Raw genomic sequence first — 21,124 nt, forward strand, 5'->3', positions numbered from 1 at the left:
CATAAGATTGTTGATGAGAATTAACTGGAGTATATTTTCATATATGAAACATAATAGAAAACAGAATTTCAGTGTTTTATATTATTGTTTAATAGGACAAGATATTGAATATTATTGAATCTTTTATTATAGATTTAGGTTTAAGTTATATAATTAATAAATTCATTAAAAGCAGATTATCTTATTTTTCAGAAACTGAAGGTAGATATCAGACAGAAGGGCCTGAGTCAGGTGAGATTTTATAAAATACTGTTTTTTTCCTGATTAATATTGTGAGAGAGTATTATGGTTGAAATGGAATCCATTCTTTCAATGGATTTTTTTTCTTTTTTATAATTGTTAGATATTGCCTGTGATCTTAGCTTAGCTTACAGATTATGAATCATTCTTAATGATAATTTTTTTAAATGTCATTTCTTAATTTTCAGATTCAAATGATTATAATAAGGATGTGGAAGAGATTGTATATGAACAGGAAAATACAGGTTTGTGACTTTCAAGTATATTAAATCATGAAATGAACTTCAAGGATATACCTACAGGCTGTTTAGTCTTCATCTAGCTTCATGACTCTTTTGGCCTTGGGTTATTTGAGGAATAATTTTCCATTATTGTTGGTTAAGAGAGTAGTTGATAACAAGATAAAATTGTATTTGGAAAATTACAAAGTATTTTTTAACTGTTCCTTTGATTTTCCCTATAACATGTGAGATACATACATATACACACACAGATGTGAGTTAAATTTTTCTTTTATTTTATTGTTGAAGCAACATATTCAATCTGATTTATTTGAATTATATCCTATGTATACCTTAATGTACTATATGATTTTGATAGGTTAAATGAGACAATGGAATGATAGAGTAGTAAACATGATTGTTTTTCACATTATTTTTATATTCTTGGCTTTATTTCAAATATTTTAAATATAAACCTTAATAATTTAATTAACCTACTTAATTTTCCTTTATAGATTACCATGAACCAGATGTCAAAGATACATTTCAAGATACAGGTATGATATACTACAGAATTTGTCTTGAAGTCTTGGAAAGGAGTCCAGTGTATAATTTAAAATGATCATTTCAGGCTCTTAAATTGCTTACATGAATTTTTTTCAAAGCTTCTCTCTGTATAGTTTTGCAGTACATTCTTTAGGATGATTTTGATTTCCAGTAACATCAGAACTTCATGGTAGTCAATTTAGGTTTTAACTTACATTAAGAAAAGACACAATATCCCATTGTTACATTTTATCATATACTGAGCTATTTGAGAGGCACTCATATCCAATTTTGTTAAAAAAAAAAAAACTCTTTAGCACTACACTACATCTCTGTAGATTATAATGATTGAATGTAAATGTCTAAGTTGAATTTATGTCATAGCTAGTTTTAAATTGCTTAATTTTCTTAAAACTTATTTTTGGCTAAATGAGTTTTTTCCTTTATTTTTCTAGAAGACACACCGTACCAAGATGACACTGAACAATCAGGTTTAAATATCAATTTTTTATAATTTAAGTAATATTTTATTATCAGCTGAGATTTTTATACCACTTCCTGAAGCTATCACTCAAAAAATGAATGTTTCCTTGAAAAATCGTATTATTTCAACTTTGTTATATCCCAATACAATTTTTTTGAAATTTTGTTTGGAATTTCACTAAAGAGTCAGTTTATGCAATAAGAAAAATGATAGAACTTTAGAACCTTAAAAATTACCAAGTCCAAACATTTCAGTTTTGTTATATTGAATATTATTGATGATTTGCATTTAAAAATACTAATTTTGTCTCTTATTAATCAATTTTACATATAACTTTTAGGATATCAGAGTAGAGAAGATGAAATGAAAGAACAGATAGAGACTCTACTGGTGATTTTAAGGTTAAAAAAAACCAAACCTTCCCTATCCATGCACGATACTGCCAAAAATTGTTAAAAGAATTTAAATATAGATATAAAAAATAAATAAAATATTTACCTTCAGAAGCTTAGAGTAAGAAAGTTGTCTAGGGCAGAGGTGTCAAACAAACATCCCAGCTTAGCACTTCTCAATGTGACCTAAACCATATTGAAATGTAATTGGGGAATATTTAACAAATAAAAGATGGATAATATTACATTTTAAAACTAATGCAGTAGTTTACTGACCTCTGTTTCAATTTGAGTTTTAACACCCCTGTTCTAGAATACTGAGAGGTTTATTGATGTGAAAAAATCAGATTTTGAACCCAGTTCTTCCTGTCTTTGAGACTAACTTGTTATTTACTATGCCTTACTACCTCTCAGTAGTTTGTTATACCTTCAAAATTCTGGATGTAAATCTTTTTTGTAACTTCATTCTTTAAAGTGATTTAGAGGTAAAATATTTTTAGCCTTTCTCTTTCCTCATACCTAGCACAGTGCCTTGCCATAGTAGGTAACCTCATAAAACAAAAAAGAAAAGGAAAAGGAAAAAATGAAATTGAATGTTTTCCCTTACGATTTTACTATTCATATTGAAAAGAGCGCACTTTGGAAAATACTGATCTATTTTGGAAATTGGGTTTTGACTTAATCTAGAACATAGTACTGATTAACAGAAAGTTTTATATTAATATCTCTGTGATGTAATTACAGAGAAGTAGTATTATATGGTTTAGTTATTCATAGGTTTGTACTTTTTATTTTTAGATTGTTTTTGCAGTTATATATAGCAGTTACTTGAAAGTTAGAATTCTGCCAATTTTAACTATTTGGAATTGAAAAAAAACTGGGACATATGAAGGAAAAAAATGAAGCTTTGAGAAAAAGCTGGAGATTTACTTTGACTCTTAACTCATGTTTTTGTTACTACTTGTCTGACAATGCGATTAATTAATTTCAGATCAACAAGCCAGTCACTTAACCTCCCTAGACCTCAGTTCTCTGATTAGTAAAATGAGGAAGTTGGAAAAGATTATTTTTAAGGACCCTTCCAGCTTTAAATCTCTGCTTCTAGTTACTTAGCTGTTTCAAAAATCACTATGAGCAAATTCAAAAAGCCTAGAGCATAAATACTGAGAAAATTCTAAAAGAGGAGTCTAAAAATGTTTGGTAGTATAGTTGATATAAGCATAAATTCTTAAATTGACTAATTTGGGGCAAAATAATGACTTACATGAACAAGTTTTGGTATATAAGTTTTAAATAACCAATCCTATTGTTTTTGAATATTATTGATATAATTAGATTTCTTCATGCCCATTTTGAGATTTTATGATAGACTTATTCATTGATGGTTTAGGAATTAGCTCTATTTCATGAGTTTCTTCCTGCTGAAGGTGGGGATAACAGCTGTGTTTGATTAGGACTCATTGTTTGGAGATAACATGAATTTTTGGATTTTCAGTTCCAGCTTAAGTTTCTTTTCCTTTTTTCCTTTTGAATTTCATTTCTAACCTGGTTTGACCACAGACAATATTGAGAGAATGAGTAGTGGGCTGTTCTCTCTTCTAAAGTAATTCTTTTATATTTTTGAGAGATTTTCTAGCTTGTCTATATAAAGAAATAGGATTATAATATTAGGAACTAGAAAGAACTTTAGAGACCATCTAGTTTTAATTTTTTTATCTTATAGATGAAGAAGTTTGATATTTGAAGTGACTTGCCCAGTATCACAGAAAATACTTTTGATATATTAATTTCTTAAATACAGTCTAGCTTGAGATAAGTGTATTCTTTCTTTTTTTTTTAGCTTTTCTGTTTCATGAGATTTTTCATTTTATAGGTATAAATAAAAGGTATATATTTTAGCATGAAAAAGATTGGAAACCACTGATAGACCTCAGCTTCTCAAAAATGTTTATCCAAGCAAATGAAATTCTATCCATATTAAAAGATTATAGAAGATATTAATAACCAAAAAAGTTTGCAATATATTTATTATATCTATGAATCAATAAAAGGAAACTAGGAAGGAAAAGTCACATGACTAGAAAATAATGCAATGTAGAACAGCTAGGTGGTGTGGTAGATAGCACACTGGCCCAGGAGTCAGAAGGACCTGAGTTCAAATCCAGCCTCAGACACTTTATAGTTACATTCTAGCTGTGTGACCTTAGGCAAGTTACTTAACCCCATTGCCTTTCAACAACAGCAACAACAAAAAAAGAATATAATGCAATGTTAAGAAAGCCAAGAGAAAGAAGAAACTATCCAGAAGGAAGAAGGGTAGGAAGTATAGAAAATCAAGAAGGATGATTTTTGAGAATAGACTACGAGATTTAACAAGTGAAGAAACCAGTGGCACCTTGGAAGAGAAGAGTTTCAGTTGAATTGATGGTAACAGCAAACTCAGACTCTAAGAGATTGTCTAGTTGGAGATGAACCTTTGAGGATAGACAACTTTCTTTTTTTCTTTAGAATTTTGACTGTGAAAGAGAAAAGAGACTGGACAATAGAATGTTAATGCAGGGTAAAGGGAAGGTCTTTTAAGAAAGGCAATAGAGGCAGTAAACCAGTGAATAGAGAGAAATTAAAGAAGCATCATTGAAAATGCAAATAAGGTGAATGTTAGGGGGTTTGGGAATCAAAGATTCTGGAAAAGATATTAGTCTTGACCAGTATTAGATCTATTTAGAACTTTAATGAATAGAAAAAAGGAAGAGTAACTTTGGAAGTAAAGAATAGGGGAGAAAGGAATAAATCACTATAAAATCCCTCTTTTTTTTAGTTGATTTAAGAGGTAAAGTCTTCTAAAAGGGAGGTTGCAAAGTAATATTTAGAAGAGAAGTTTGGTATAGTCACTATGGGAAGTGGGATAGAAAAACCTTCATCTAAGAGTAAAACTGTATTCGTAGGGATCCTACATGATTTGAGAGCTTTCTGCCTCTATTACATCCTTAGATGGAGAGAGAGATAGAAAGAGAGAGAGAGACAGAGAGAGACAGAGAGACAGAGACAGAGAGAGAGTGAGTAGATGCTTGGGAGTCTTTATGTTTCAAAAACTCAGTGGCAGAAGGACAAAAAAAAGTGATACAGAGGTGTAAAGGATGATATCAATTAACTCCTTATTTTTTAGGGTAGAATTTATACAAGAAGGAAAATTGGGGCCAAAACAAAAGTGATGAATTGAAAAAAAGGGAAGAGTGAAATGACTGGAAATTATGATAAAATAGAGTGATTAGGTGACTGAAGGAAAGATGAGAAGATAAGATAATGTGATTCTAAAAAGACTTTCAGAGTTCTGGATCCTCATGATGATGAGATCAGGGGAGGATATTAACATTCTTATGTGTGGATGAGGAATGCACTGATAAGGGTAAAGATTAAGAGAATTGCAGGGAATAAAAAATAGCACCTAAGTGTTTGAACACCCATCAACATGTACAGGATAAGAAGATGAGGAGGTAGAAGTTCTGCCTGCCATAGGATAGGGGAAGAATTAAATGATAGGAAACCCCTTATTCCTGGATCCACTGATGAGTTAGCACAGAATCATTGCAGAGGCAAGATCATCATCTTACACAGTTTATCACTGCAAATTCTAGAGAACCAAGGAAGGTAGATGTAGGGAGCAGAAGCTCTGCCCATGTATTTAGTTCACTGAGTACTTGTAGGTCTCTTGGTATGGACTGAATTCACATCAGCTGCCAGCCCTACTATTCTATGTCAGGCAAGCCTTCTAGTTGTTTGGATTTGATATTAGAATAAAAAGAAGCACTTGTAATTAGCAAAAACAGGTTTGCATTACCTTAGTAAGGGAAGATAATATGGATACCCAGAAGTATTGAAGTGTTAATGCATTCTGATATAGTAGAACCCAGAATTCTTTTTTTTTCAAATTTTAGATTTAGCCTAAATAAACACCCCACATCTCAAGTTAGCTAATTTCTATTCCACTTTCAGTGTTATGATGGTAATAAAATCCCTCCATACTTGGAAATGGTGCCAGTTCACTTCTTTTATCATCTGTTCTTTAAGCTTAAAGGGTCTCAATATCTTTAATCTTTTTCATCTTTCTTCTGTGTGATTATTTTAACATTAAGAGTACTTTTGAATTTAAAAGTAACAATATCATAGGGACATAGATTAGAGCTGGAAAAAACTTCATAGGTTAACAAGTATAACCTTTATGTTTTATAGGTTAGGAACAGACATAAAAAAGTTAAAGGCTTTACCAAAGTCACACAGCTAGTAAGTGTCAAGAGACTGGATTTCAACCTATGCAATCCTGACTGTTACTCTGATATACTATCTACCTGTTGGCCTCATTCTCTAGAGTGCAAACAGCAGCAATTGTTCATTAAACTGAAATACATACCATATAGAGTACATAATACTTAACAATTTTATAATGAAAACTGTAGAGATTATATGTGAATTTTTTTTTTCCTTTTTTGTAGTCTATGAGCCTTCAGAAAATGAGAGAATAGAACCTGTTTCAGGTAAATTCTTTCTTACCTATAGTTAATGTAATGTTTACAGTTAGTTAACAGGACAGCTTAATCCAATAATATTTCTTAAACACTATGTGCCAACCACTTTACTGAGTAGCCAATTAATCAAAGAGAACTAGTCCCTGCCCTCAAGGAGTTTACCTTCTAATGGGATAGACAACATATAAAAAAAGACAGGAAGTATTGTATCTTGTATCATAAAGTAAATATCTTTCAGATAAGCAGATGCACAGAGCAGTGAACTGAGGGTCTTTATAAAGAAGTCTTTGTGAGGAGCCTTCAAAATAAGTGGAGAGAGGACACTGGAGAAGGGATGATTTGAGTTAGCAGCATCTTAGGTGGAGTTAGCATCTTAGGTGATGAAACCAAGCAGGGCAGCAGTGAGTGACCTGAAATAACTTTCATTCTAAGAACAGTTGGAGTGGGGAGGTCAATTTTGAAGGAATCAATTCAAGAAATTGTATATGTGTTTCTATCAGAATATTTATTCTTAAACTTTTTAAAAATATAATTTTTAGGGATCGTTGTCTTTTGTCCCTATTTATTTTGTATGCCCATTATGTTCTTCCTCCTTATCTTCATCTGTTCAAATATTTTTCTTGCTTTAAGGTCTAGGTCTCATGTTATTTTCTCATTTCATTTCAACTCAGCAGACATTTATTAATTCTGACTATTTAAAAACATTATGCTTGACACTGGAAGTGCAAAGCAAATAGCTCCTTTTAAGGAGCCTAGATTTTTACTAGGTGATTGTGAGAGAAGCACAGGTGAGTGTATATTTATAGTAAGATTTATAGTAAGATCATACTGCTCTAGGAATATTTGAAAAATAAGAGGACATTAATAGCTACAGAAATCAGAGAGGATTTCAAATAGATGACACTAGAATTAATTCTTGAAAGATGAATGGAAAATCTAGAGAACAAGTGCAAACTATTCCTTCCCCTTAAGTTAAAAGTGCCTTCTTTTTTTTTTTAGGGTTTTTTTTTTTTTTAGGCTTTTGCAAGGCAAATGGGGTTAAGTGGCTTGCCCAAGGCCACACAGCTAGGTAATTATGAAGTGTCTGAGACCAGATTTGAACCCAGGTACTCCTGACTCCAGGGCTGGTGCTTTATCCACTGTGCCACCTAGCCACCCCAAAAATGCCTTCTCAAAAAGATCTAGACAAGCTAGATCATTGGATCAAATTAAAGAAAATGGAAATCAAGGATAAATGTAAAGTCTTATATTTGGCTATGTAACATGAACTTCACAAGTACAACATGAGGAAGGCCTGGTTGGATGTAGCAGTTCTAAAAAACAGGATTTGAGTGAACTACAAGTTTAACATAAGTCAGCAATGGGCTGCAACTGCCAAATCTATGGTAGTGCCGTATACTTTGGCCCTTGTCAGATTTCATGGAATATTGCGCACTATGGTCTAAGAATATTGACAAGCTTGTGTATAGAGCAAGATGGGGCAAATAATGAAGGGACTTGAGTCCATGCCCTGTGAACATCACTTGAAGAGTCAAGGCATGTTTAATCTGGATGGAATAAGCTGCCTTCAAGTATTTGAAAGATTCTTGTCTGAAAAAAGAATGAGACTTGTTTTCTTTGATTCCCAAAGGGCAGAATACAGAGCAGCAGGTAAACAAATTTAGGCTAGACGGATGTAGTAACCAAAGTGAGTGGCTTGTTTTAAGAGGTCTTTAAGCAGAGGCTTGCTGGCCATCAGTTTGATTTGTTATAGTGGGGACTCTTTCTGTGTTTGGATTGGGCTAGATACTACTGAGGTCCCTTCCTATTTAGTTTATTTTTTTTTTTATCTGCATGAATCTTGTGGGAGAGGTTTAATATCTCTGTTTTTAATAAATGTAAGAAACAGAGATTTGGAGCAGTTCATTGACTCAGTCCCACAGTACTAAAAGGTAGAGCCAAAATTCCAGTCCTTGTGTACTGATGATAATTTTTTTTTTCATCGCACTACACAGTTTTACATTTAAAGAAGAGGAAAGGGGGAATAAATACTCACAGACACCTCAGAGGATTGGTTTCTACTATTGGAAACTAAATTTGGCTCTGCCTTTCATAACCTATAACAAAATGGAAAACACTTTATACTATATAATTTTTCTTTTTTTTTTTTTTGTCTTGGATTATACTAAGAAGGATGTTTTTTGTTCTCCCTGTAAGAATTTTCTTATAAAATGTTTAAGGTCAAAAGAAAGATTAATGAAAGCATTAAATAGTTTCTTTATAGTTATATAGACTTTAAAGGGAATTTAGTAGAAGAGAGTATTTTAAAAGAACTTTCTCTAATTCTTCAGGAGCTCAAATGATAAATGTATATTTTTATGTTTTTAGATATTGCTGTAGAAGATTTAAACATGGATTTAGAGGGTAAGTTATATCCAGAGTTTTTTCTTTTCATAATGAAAATTAAGTCCTTCATATTGATGATTCAATTCTTACCATGTTGAAAATGGAGGCATAATTTTTGAAAAGTAAAAGTAAATGCTATTAAATAATTTTATAAAGACTATAACATAAAGCATTTTTGTAAATAGAGCTTAAAGCAAAAATATTTTTAAAGAGAAACAGAACTACAGTCAGATATGTAATAAAATCTGACCAATAAGTAGAATACCAGTTGTTAATATTTAGGTTAGATGTGATACTTATATCCAAAGAATACTATTGGAATAAACTGTTTGATTTTCTTAGTAATTTGGAATGAGAACTCAACATTTTCAGAAGAAATTTTATAAAGAAAATCATCAGATTAGTATTAATCATTTTGATTGAGCTGTCAACATATTCTAAATTCAGTTCTAATTTTTAAATAACCTCTGTAAAAATAGACTTATAAGTCATATATATTCTAGAAAATATTATTGAATATCATTTTTCAAAAGTAAAAATATAAATAGTACATTTCTATTCTTTTTCAGGAATTATATTTAAAGTTAACTGGAAAACTTTTTTAGCTATGGTCACCATTTAAGAACAATTTTAGTTAATATTAATAATGATTATATGGTGTTCTTGGCATGTTTCATTCATCCTAAATGTAATGCTGTGAGTTAGTTTTTCTTGCCTTAGAAATAGGAAACAAGATGATGAAATAAATAACCTTTCATCCTATAATTGATGAAAAACAGAATTTAGGTTAAATCAAAGGTTTTCTGATTTGTGACCTTTTAGTTTTTTTTCAGTAGACAAGAGATTTGGGATTTGTGCAGAGTATTATAACATTGAGATTTTTTTAAAAGTTCTAATATTTAATCAAGTCAGTAATGTATTTTAAAACTATTATAAAATATTTTCTGATATTTGATTTTAATTTTTTTGTAGTCACTTTTATAATGTGTGATGTCATATTTGTCTTATGTAAATTAACCATGTATAATTAATGATTTTTTTTATTTTAGAAGGAAATAAATCCCCAGTAGAAGAGCAGCGTGAAATACCATCAGGTATGACAAATCATTATTATATATTTATTTTCTTTCTGTTTATATTAAAAACTATTTCATTTAGAATTCTATTTAGGGGAAGGAACTCCAAATAATCCTTGTAAAGTCAGCTTATGAAGAATATCAGTTCTTTTTTTTTCAGTTTTTGCAAGGCAATGGGGTTAAATGTCTTGCCCAAGGCCACACAGCTAAATAATTATTAAATGTCTGAGGTCGGATTTGAACTCAGGTACTCCTGACTCCAGGACCAGTGCTCTATCCACTGCGCCACCTAGCTGCCCCAAAATATCAATTTTTAATGTCCTAGCTTAAAAAAATAAAACTAGGAAAAACTTAACAGCTAAGTAAGTTAATGAAAACCTTTCTTTATAATTTACTACTTCAAACATACTCTATTACTCTATTTAAGTAAGAGCTATAGGATAGTGCTCATGTTCTTTAATCATCAAAAAGTAGGATATTAATTCTTTGAGATCTTTCTAAATCACAAAATATTTGATATTAAATGATTTTAGAACTGTCTCCATACTAAATTGATAGTGAAGTTCCTCTTAGACTTATTGGTCTCTGGTTGTGTGATCATTAAGACTTTTGTGGAAATATATATATATTAAATTTTCCTTTTTTCTTTTTTCATATTTTGTATTACTATTTTATTCTTATTTCTCTACCTGCATACTTATTTTTTCTGGAAAAAAAAGTGGATCTAGAAAAATTGCGATTATTTCTTTTGCTTTGTGAAGGCAGTCATTTTTAAAAATATTTTGTTTAGAACCTGCCTCATATCATGCCTGTTTTGTGTATTAAGTAGCACTTAATTGTTTGAATAAATGAAGTAGTCCTTTAATCAAGTTTGTTTTCAAAAGCATTCTTTTATTTTTGAGACGATTTCTATTATACTTGCAACTTGACATTTGACTATAATGCTTTCTGTCCTTATTGTTAGGAAAATAATATTTTTTAGAAATTATTATCAACAACCTTTTCCCACATTTTTCTTAGTTTCTGTCGCAAAATGTGTTTTGGTTTCCTTTAATGTCACATTTTCAGATTATTGTAATGCTCTTTTCAGACAGTATAATTATTAGTTAACTATTCCTTTCACTGACTCTGATTTCATATTATCCTTTTTTAACAAAAATTTGTGGTAGGATTTTTATTTAATTCAGTCTAGGAATCTTCAATGAAAATTCACACCTTAAAATAAGTTAATATTTTTGATATTATATCTATTTATAAATATACCTCTTTGAATTTAAAAAGGAAAAGGAAAAATAAAGCTCAGAAAAATCAATTACATCTGATAATTATATTATCATTTAATGTATTTTAGAGAAATAGCATATATAGTCCTTATCTATACCTTATTTTTGAAATTCTGAAAATAAGATGTGCCTACCAATATCTGTTGTATTTGAATTTCATTATTTATAAATCATTACTTTTTCCACGATCTTAGAAAAAAATTTTCAAGTGGTCACTTTATATAGAACATTGACTGTGTGTCACATATCCTGAAATTTGACCAGAAAATAAAGAGAACTAGTAATAGAAATAAATCAGGAAGCATTTCATGCAGGAGGTGTTTTCTGAACTGAACTTTAAGGTATCTAGAGACTCTTGGAGATGAAGTTAAAAAGACTTGTAGTCAAGAAATGGAATGTCATATGTGAGGAATAATTAGATCAGTTGATGTAGACCATAGAGTATTTGAAGAAGAGTGATATATAAGGTTGGAAAGATAGGTTAGAATTAGGTTTTGAAGGCCAAAGAGTTTATTTGTTATTCTAAACGATGGGCGACTACTGGATTTTATTCATCAGGGAAGTGATGTGGTTAAACCTGTGTTTAAAAGTATCACTTTGACATTAAGCAGAAGATGGTTTGGAGAGGGAGAGCTATGAGTCAGAAAAATTAATGCAGGCTCTTCAGGATTCCAGGAGGAGAGTGACAAAGGGTCTGACCTAGGCTATTAATCAGGTGAATGAGGAAAAGGAGACAGATGTTAAAGATATTTCAGAGAGAATGTATCTGAGTTTTGTGTATGGACTTGTCTTTTCTTATCTGAAATGCAAGTATATATTGTTATATGTAATGATTTTTGTCTTTATGAAAAGAGATTATTTCATTCTTTATATTTACCTAGCATTTTCCGGCACATAGTAGAAACTTAATAAATCCTTGCTGATTGACTTTCATTTATTTGAAGGACAAATATTATCATCTGAAGTCCTTCTTTGATCTTTCCACCCCCTGACCAACCTTTTTCTTCAGATCTTGGTGATATTTTCATGGTTCTGTGATTTACTTTTTATGTGATAGTTATTAACTGTAATATTACATAAAATTGTATATTGTAGAGCATAATTATTCATGTTTCTATTTTTCCCTGCCATTCATCCACCACCAAACTAGCCACATGTATCATCCTCAGTGCCTAGGATTATGTTCTGCAAATAATCAGAATTAATTTTTTTATTGAAGCCATTAAATGAATCACATTTAAAAGGATATTTCCTTTCCTTACATTTTATAATTTATTTTACTTATCTTGTTTATAATGACTGAAAATAGACTCTCCCAAATAAAATTTGACTGCTTGCTTGTTGAACGACTTTTGAACAAGGGGAAAAAATCCCAACTAGTTTGTTTCAACAGTTTGGTTTCATAGCATCTTGGCCTGATGGGTCAAGATAATCTCACTTAAACATGAAGGAAAATGTTTAGATTTGTAATCGTCATAACCTAAAGAAGTTTCTTTGCCAATTTCCAATGAATCCTTAGATGCTCTTCTTAATTATCACTTTTTATTTAATTTACATTTATCTGTGAAAGGTTCTTATGAAGAAAAGGAAGCATTGGGGTTCATAAAGACTGAAAAATTCTTAGTTTTTTTAATTCTGAGATTCTTTCCAATGATCCCTTTTATAGTTGTAGTTCAGCCGTTGCAGTAGTGTCTTAACTCTTGTGAGACCATTTGAGGTTTTTCTCGGCAAAAATTTTTGAGTGATTTGCCATTTCCTTTTCCAGTTCATTTTACAGATGAGAAAACTGAGGCAAAGAGGCTTAAGTGACTTGCCCAGGCTCACATAGCTAGTAAAATGTCTGAGGGTCAAATTTGAATTTAGGAAGATTAGGCTTCTTGACTCCAGGCCTGGCATTCTAAGTACTATGCCACTAACTGCTCCAGTCATCCTTTTCATAGCTTCTTTAAAATCTTACTTTGCGGGGCATCTAGGTGGTGCAGTGGATAGAGCTCAGGTACTCAGGAGTACCTGAGTTCAAATCCAGCCTCAGACAGACCCTTAATAATTACCTAGCTGTGTGGCCTTGGGCAAGCCACTTAACCCCATTTGCTTGGCAAAAACTAAAAAAAAAAATCTTATATTGCAAAGGATTTTCTTATGGGGAACTCTGAGCAGCTTTTGCCTACAAGTAGCAGGAATACAAATATTTTTATATGATGTTTTGTGGTTTGTAAAGCTCTTTCCTCACTAAAGCACTCTGAACTAAATGGTTAAATGTTAAGTATCCTAGGATGCATTTGAATACAACTCTTTTGAACTGTATTGTTTGTATCCCTCAGTTAACAATGCTTCTTCCATTATAATTTTTTTTTTTTTTTGCCCAGTAATGATTTACTGAATTGAATGGATACTAGTGTAAGTGCATGTAGACTTAAATTTTCCATTGAAAGATTCTGGTTAATGGTATCATTGAAAACTTTTATTGTTCATTTTTAATACAAAGCTGATTTGTCTTATCTCTCTCTCTCTCTCTCTCTCTCTCACACACACACACACACACACACACACACACACACACACACACACACAGAGTGTGAGGGACATCATATAGCCAGATGAAATCAGTTAGATTTGTTTTATACCTATAACATCTCATTGTTTTATACCTATAACATCTCATTAAATTAATTGTTATTTGTAGGTCTAGGTTAGAGTTTAAGAATTATCTAATAATAGGAGATTTCATTTGGATTGGAGTCATTACTAAGGCTTGCTAAGGGACCCTTGGCAGAGTAAAGTATGCATGAAATATCTTTTTGGTGTTGACTACCCCTTTTTCTGTTGGTTTTTTTTGGGGGGGTTGCTGTTCCTAGTCTCCTTTGAACCCTGTTTTCACCTCTTTGGTATAGTTTACTATACCCAGAACTGGGTACCCCTCAATTTTCTAATTCCAGTTATTATTTTATTATTTAATTAGCCTCCTTGAAAACAAATGATTATCTTTTGCCTTTCTCAGTATTTCTGACTGACTATCCAGTAAGTTTTTCTCTGATGTCTCACTATGGCGTGACTGTGGCCTTAGGTGCTAGGAGGCTCTGCCTATGGAGCTCAAACTCTGACAGATTGTACCAGACTTTGAGTATAGTCCAGACCATAGACTGCTCTCCTAGACCTGGACCAACCTAGTCAGGGCACAGACTCATCATCACCAGTGTGACCACTTGGCAATGCAGTATTCAACCATGACCTCTATAAGAAAGCAAAATACAAAATAGTTCTCAGTCAGTTTGAGACTGTCTTTAAAGAATTATTGTATCTGCTGGCTCTGTAAATGGGAGGTCTTATTTCAGGACCCAATTGAGTGGGCATATTACTAGAGTAACTAGATCATATAAACTTTAACATTCTCAATATAAATAGAATCATACTTAATTATTGAAAATTAAAAGAAGTTGCCATAAAATAGAAGGATGGCTCACAGATTTTCTTTGGAGAGCAAAGGAGTTGAGTTGACTGTATCCTGTATCTAAAAGCCAAGAAACATTGTTTCATCTAGTCATCTCAGAAATGCAGTTGTGTTTGTAATAAGTCTTAGGGTGAAACAAGCTACTATGAAAATAATTGCAGCTTATGTGCCAGCACCTATTGCAGAGGGTCATGGTATGGAGACATTCCACAAAGAACTTCTTTGGACCTTCCACATAACTTAAGTGACATCAATGCAAAAATGAATATAGGTAAAGATGATGAAAAATATGTTGGAAAATTTGGTTCAAGAATTTAGTATGCATGACATTTTTTAGACTATACAGAATAATGCCCTGAATATATTCTTCAACAGTTGAATCAGAACATTGAGGACATGACAAGCATAGAATAACATCACAAAAAATGAAATTATTTTCAAGAGAAAATACTGTTATTGGTGTTGGGAGACATTCTAGAATCTGTCATTTGTTTATAGTCAGGCTATTGATTTCTTAGGGGGGAAAATCAATATAGATCTAGCAGAAATAATAAAAATAAATATGCATTAAATACTTCTTCCTGTTTTTAGATATTGTTTATTTTGTATGTATTAAAATATTGTTATATTGACATATGATAAAATGGAAGGATAAAAAGAAACTGGTGCAAATCATAACAATTCCATATATATTTTTGACTAATGCAAATCAGTTGTCTTAATGAGACCAGAAGAGTCTAAAAAAGGTATTTGTAAACACTTGTTTGTCAAATTGAAAGCTATAACCAAGGGAAACAAGTGATTTAAGATGTAAACTAATTTGTAAAATTTTAAATGTTTAAGAACAGTATTACCTCATAAAATAGAAACATGGTGGGGGCGGGGGAGAAGAAGGAAATAGTTCATATAAATTTTTGGAAAAACTCCCAACTAAGCATAGTCATTTCAAAAAACATTTAATTGTCAAACTGGAAGGCCATTACGCAAATGAAAGATACATTTTCCAAATCATCCAAATTTCCATCCATTTCCAAATTTTCCAAACCATCAAAGACAAATTCTACTACAAACCTAGATGTATTCTTAGGAGCACTAGGGCAATAATGAGGCGAAAAAAATGACTGGAATGGCAATGGTTTATTCAGAGAGAAAATCTGTGCTAGAACTGACCCAGCTTTGTGAAAATTGAAGTCAATTGTCAGGGTATCAGGAGGGGAAGCTGCCAAATGGATAGGAAAAAATCTCCAAAGATCTTATCATTATTCTAAGACATGATTGAAAAAATACTTGAAATTAATTGACTGATATACCTATCTTCCTATCTATAATTTTTGGGAAAATAATCTATATACAAGGGCTTCACTGATGGCAGAATTAGAAAGGAGTCAAAGAGTTGTCAAAAACAATATTCTGTGGAAGAATGGATGTACAGAATATCAGATGCCTCTATTTCTGTTTACTTGATTTAGTCACTTTAAAAAGGTTAAACTCTAAAATGTCTCTCATGTACATATCATCAAAGAATCAAAAGATTGTATGAAATGCACCATAAAGAGAACCTCATTTAAAGACACTGATCAATAATATCATATAAAGCAGAAAATAGGAAGATTTTTATTCTTCAGAGATGTTTGCCATTATGGTAAGAGTCTAACAGAGTTGGAGTTGAAAATGATTCTCTCTAGGCCCTGAAATGTTCACAATATTTGTGGATAATATTGTGCAGCTAATATCAATTGCCAGAACGCTTCAAAATCTAATAAACGGTATTCAAAAATCACTCAGCAAAATCTGACCACCAATCCACACTTGGGAAAAAAAGAGAATTATGAATATATTTGCATCTAGATGATCATGTGAAATTGGATGAATAGTCTAGCATTACTTTATAAGCTTATGTGAACAGACAATCAGGTAGACAATGAATTAGGCCCAGAATAGAACAGAAAAGTGAGTAGGGTGTGAGCTGGATTATCTTTATAGATTGTAAAGATATTTTAGTGATCCTAAATTTTTCCCTGAAAAGACTCATACTTTTAAAACCAGTATTCTTCTGGTGATAATGTATGGCTATGAGTCATTTAACATGACATTATCCAAACACTTAAAGTTGAAAATCATCCCAAGGTAATGGAGAGATGTATTGTGAGCTTATGTAAGCTGCACAATTTTACTAATAGTGGGGGGCGGACACTTTTTAGGCCCTAGACAAAAGGATTGCTAAATTAATTTGGAAGGGCAAGAGGTTTAACATCATGAGAAATATTGGGGAAAACTATAACTTGATAATAGGACCAGATCTCAAAACATATTACAAAAAGTAGTCATCAAGATTCTATAATACTGGTTTAAAAAAAAAACTTCAGTGGAATACACTTGATTGGCAATAACCAAAAGTAAATAGTCAAGAACAGTAGAACTGTATTTGCTAAACTTAAATACATACAGTATTGGAAGAAAGCTTCCCTTTTGACAAGAACTGAGAAAAATGCAAAGTATCTGGTAGAAATTAGGCTTAGACCAACATTTTGTATTATGTACTACAATAAACTCAACATAGATGGCCTGAATATAAAAAGTTTCATTAAAAATTAGAAATGAATAAGATTGGGTGTCTTTACTGTTCTGACCAGAGGAACTATTCTTAACAAAGCATAGAAGAAATCATAAAAATAAAAAAGGCAATTTTAACTACTTTGTAGGCAAATAGATGCAATTCTTTTGTTTTGTTTTGTTTTGTTTTGCAAGGCAAATGGAGTTAAGTGGCTTGCCCAAGGCCACACAGCTAGGTAATCATTAAGTGTCTGAGACAGGATTTGAACCCAGGTGCCCCAGCAATTCTTTTTTAAAATAAATTTATTTTTCCAATTATATATAAAAGATAATTTTCAACATTTTTGTAAAGTTTTCTTCCTCCCCCACCCTAGGATAATAAGTAATCTGATATAGATTTATTCATATACAGTCATATTACAAATATTTTCATATTAGCCATTCTATGAAAGAATAATCAAAACAAAAGAGAAAAACCAGGAAAAGGAAAAAATAAAAGACATTTTAAAAAATGAAAATAGGCGGCAGCTAGGTGGTACAGTGGATAGAGCACTGGCCCTGGAGTCATGTGAACCTGAGTTCAAATTTGGTCTCAGGCACTTATTAATTACTTAGCTGTGTGACATTGGTCAGTTTACTTAACTCCAAGGACCTTGCAAAACAAACAAACAAGTGAAAATACTATGTTTTGATCTGAATTCAGCATTTTCCTTAACAAGTCAATTTGAATTATCTTTTATCACTGTATTGCTGAGAAGGACTAAGTCTTTCATAGTTGATCTTCACACAGCCTTGCTATTAAAGTGTGCAATTGTCTCTTGGTTCTATTCACTTCACTCTGCATCAGTTCATCATCATTTCTAACAGGTCAATAATATTCTATTATATTCCTGTACTACCACTTCTTCTGTCATTACTCAGTTGGTGGGCAATCCCTCAATTTCCAATTCTTTGCCATCAAAAAAAAAAGCTGGTATTCTGAAATACCCTGTATCCTAATTTGAATTCAATAAAAGTAGTATACTCAACACGCTGCCAATCTTTTCCCTAAGTTTACACAGATATTCATGATCTGTTCACCTGCTCACTCTCTCATTTACTTTAAGTCTAGCACATCCTCTCCTCACATAGCATATTACCTCATTGATATATTTTATTCTTATTTTGCTTTGAACAACATGAATTAATAATTGCAGCAGCTATGTGCCTCTTCACTTTCCTTTATGTAAAAATTCATTTTGATTATATAAAAGTGAATAATTTTTGCATGGATAACAGAAAATGAAAATAGCAAGAGAATCAATTAGGTGGGAAATTTTATGCATCAAATATCACTGATAAATCTGATATACAGAATATATGACAATCACCTAAATTTTAACAGCAGTTTATTCTAAAAACATTAAAGAATGAATAGTTTTCAAAAGATTTGTATGAATTCCTGTAGAACCAATAGAACAGAGTGTGTGTGTGTGTATCAGTTACAACTTTATTGATGAAAACATAATTAAAAAGAAATAAAATTTAATTGAAAAAAATGAACATTCAGTAATTGCCCCCACCCAAAAAAACAGATAATGAAATAATAAAGCATATATCCTCCCTTATGTCCAAAGAGCTAGTGGTGGATAGCAAAGTGAGAATATTGCATACATTATCTGAAGCATAAACTCTGCTAAATTTATTCCATAGAGTCCTTTTAAAAAGCCTACATATAGAAGATTTTATTCTTTAATTTTACCTAACAGAATCTCATATATTTGCTTAAAGAGCTATGAGTAATAGAACTTTGCTTTCACTTAAGAAGATTTTAGAGAATCAGAGTTGGAAGGAGACTATAGATGAAGTAGTCCAACTCCTTCATTTTATGGATTTGGAAAGAGGACTTGAGATGTCCAGTTACTAGTGATTGTTGTTGAGTCATTTCACTTGTGTCCAACTTGATATAAACCCCATTTGGAGTTTTGTTGGCAAAGTTCCTGGAGTAGCTTGCCATTTTCTTCTCCAACTTATTCAGTTTAAATATCAAAGATCAAATAATTGACAGAACTAATATTCCAACTCAAGTACTGTGAATTTAGCGTGTATTTCTCTTTGAAATTTGTCATTCAAATTATTTTAAAAAAGAACCTATGTGTTCATGATACTGATTAAAGGAAAAACATGCTGAAAGGGGAATTCTAAAAGAAAACTTTGAAATAAATAACTAGGTTCTAGAAATGGAACAAGAAATTTTTTGTTGAATTTCAATTCCATTGAACTTTTTCTCTTTTTTCTACCAATCATTTAAACAGGGAAGATATGATTTTAGTTACAATATTTAAGCTGTGACTATTCTTTCTAAATGCTCACGCTAAAACTTATGCAAGGCACAATTTTAAATATTGTTATTCATAATTAATTCCTTTATCATTAACTGAAAACCCCAGAGAGGGAAAGAATAAGTGAATAAGCATGAGTACTGGTCATTTGAAGTTCTCTAATTTCATCCATTCTTAATTTTGGATTGGCAGCATGGCATGAGAAAGATTGAGTTTAAATGTCATTTTTGACTCATACTAGTTTTATTACCTTGAGTAAATCATTTGTCCTCTAAGGAAATTTATAAGACCAGAATTTACAATTGAATTGTTCATGTATTCTGGTAGAAAGAACTTTCACAAGGGTATTTACCCAAGATACCTAGGCATAGGAAAGGACCGCAAGAAAAAGAAAAGCAAAACCTTTGATTTTATTTGAAAATTAAGGAATTCAAAATTTAAAGGCCATTGACTGATGAATAAATATGATCTCATAACTATATTCTTTCTTAGTTTAGCTGATATCCTCTTAGAGAATTCCATGTCAGGTAGTTATGTAGCACATAACTGTTTTCTCACAGTAAAAAAAACTTGCAATTTTTTTATTTTTTAGTTTCTTAAGTAAATATTTAAATGGAGTAATATTACATTCTTTGTCTGGTTGGTCCTTTAATTTAGATCTCCCCTTATTTTCACAGATACTTAAAGCTTCAAAAAGACTGTCCCTACTACAGGAGGACCAGCCATAACCACAAGGGGAACAGATGGTTTTGGTAGCTCTTGTGAAGTGATTGCTAAGGAGTTCAGTAACTTTGAGAAGGAACACTAAGATATCTTAAAGGAGTGATAGTTAAGTGTTAGAACACTTAATAAAACACAAAAAAACCATTTTAGAAGTAATTTGTAATCTATATGTATGCATTTTTGGGGAGTGTCAAATTCAGTGTATTCATTGGTTTTGTTTTGCCTCTTTTTTTTCTTCTTGTAAGATTTACCTGCATTTATGTGATCTTTAAGCAGTCCTTTGTTTTTATTAATAATGTAGCAAGTTTTTCAAAGTTTTTTTTAATATATATTTTGTTGTGGGTACATAGCTGCAAAATTTGAAAATAATTTGGGTGAACTGTTTTAAGAGTAGTATGCTTTTAAAATCATTTTATAAAACTGCTAAAGAACATTTGGGTTAGCACCCTTATTAGTAACACTAATGAGTATGTGAGCTGTGAAATTTTGAATTGCACTGATTTTTATCAACATGAATTTTAAGCATTCTGCTAAAAGTGCAAAGCTTTTATACAGTACTGTTTGTTTAACTGGCTATTTAGAAAATGGCTTAAATATTAAATATGAAGATTGAGGTTTCTTATATACAAGATAAACTTATTTTTCAGCATTATGAAGAAAATGACATGTAAACTAATTTATGAAACATGTCCCAGCAGACTTTAAGGATCTTAGCTCTATTTTTAATCTGCTTTGAAATTTTAGTGTTAGAAGTTCCTGGTATAATTGAATGCTTGTCTTTGGCAGGTATGCTTAAAGGTAAAAGCACTTTGCTACTGAATATACAGTGATGTTAAACATAAAACTCTTTCATACTTAGTTATGTCTACCTACTTTAACATTTTTTATAAATTGTTGCATGTTGTTATTTCACACCATGTAAGTTCTTT

General features: G+C 31.4%; 1 protein-coding gene across 7 annotated transcripts in view; it reads left to right on the forward strand.

The window, feature by feature from the left end:
* The window catches only part of ASPH (aspartate beta-hydroxylase), a 263,106-nt gene that overhangs the window by 103,550 nt on the left and 138,432 nt on the right, over window positions 1–21,124 (forward strand). For all 7 annotated transcript variants that reach the window (XM_074207742.1, XM_074207741.1, XM_074207743.1 and 4 more), the window contains 7 exons: window positions 193–231; window positions 429–485; window positions 977–1,018; window positions 1,463–1,498; window positions 6,374–6,415; window positions 8,774–8,809; window positions 9,841–9,885. In XM_074207742.1, coding sequence (XP_074063843.1) covers window positions 193–231; window positions 429–485; window positions 977–1,018; window positions 1,463–1,498; window positions 6,374–6,415; window positions 8,774–8,809; window positions 9,841–9,885 — 297 coding nt within the window. The remainder of the gene's footprint in view (window positions 1–192; window positions 232–428; window positions 486–976; window positions 1,019–1,462; window positions 1,499–6,373; window positions 6,416–8,773; window positions 8,810–9,840; window positions 9,886–21,124) is intronic.

The sequence above is a fragment of the Macrotis lagotis genome, chromosome X (assembly GCF_037893015.1).
Source record: "Macrotis lagotis isolate mMagLag1 chromosome X, bilby.v1.9.chrom.fasta, whole genome shotgun sequence".
NCBI lineage: Eukaryota > Metazoa > Chordata > Mammalia > Peramelemorphia > Peramelidae > Macrotis > Macrotis lagotis.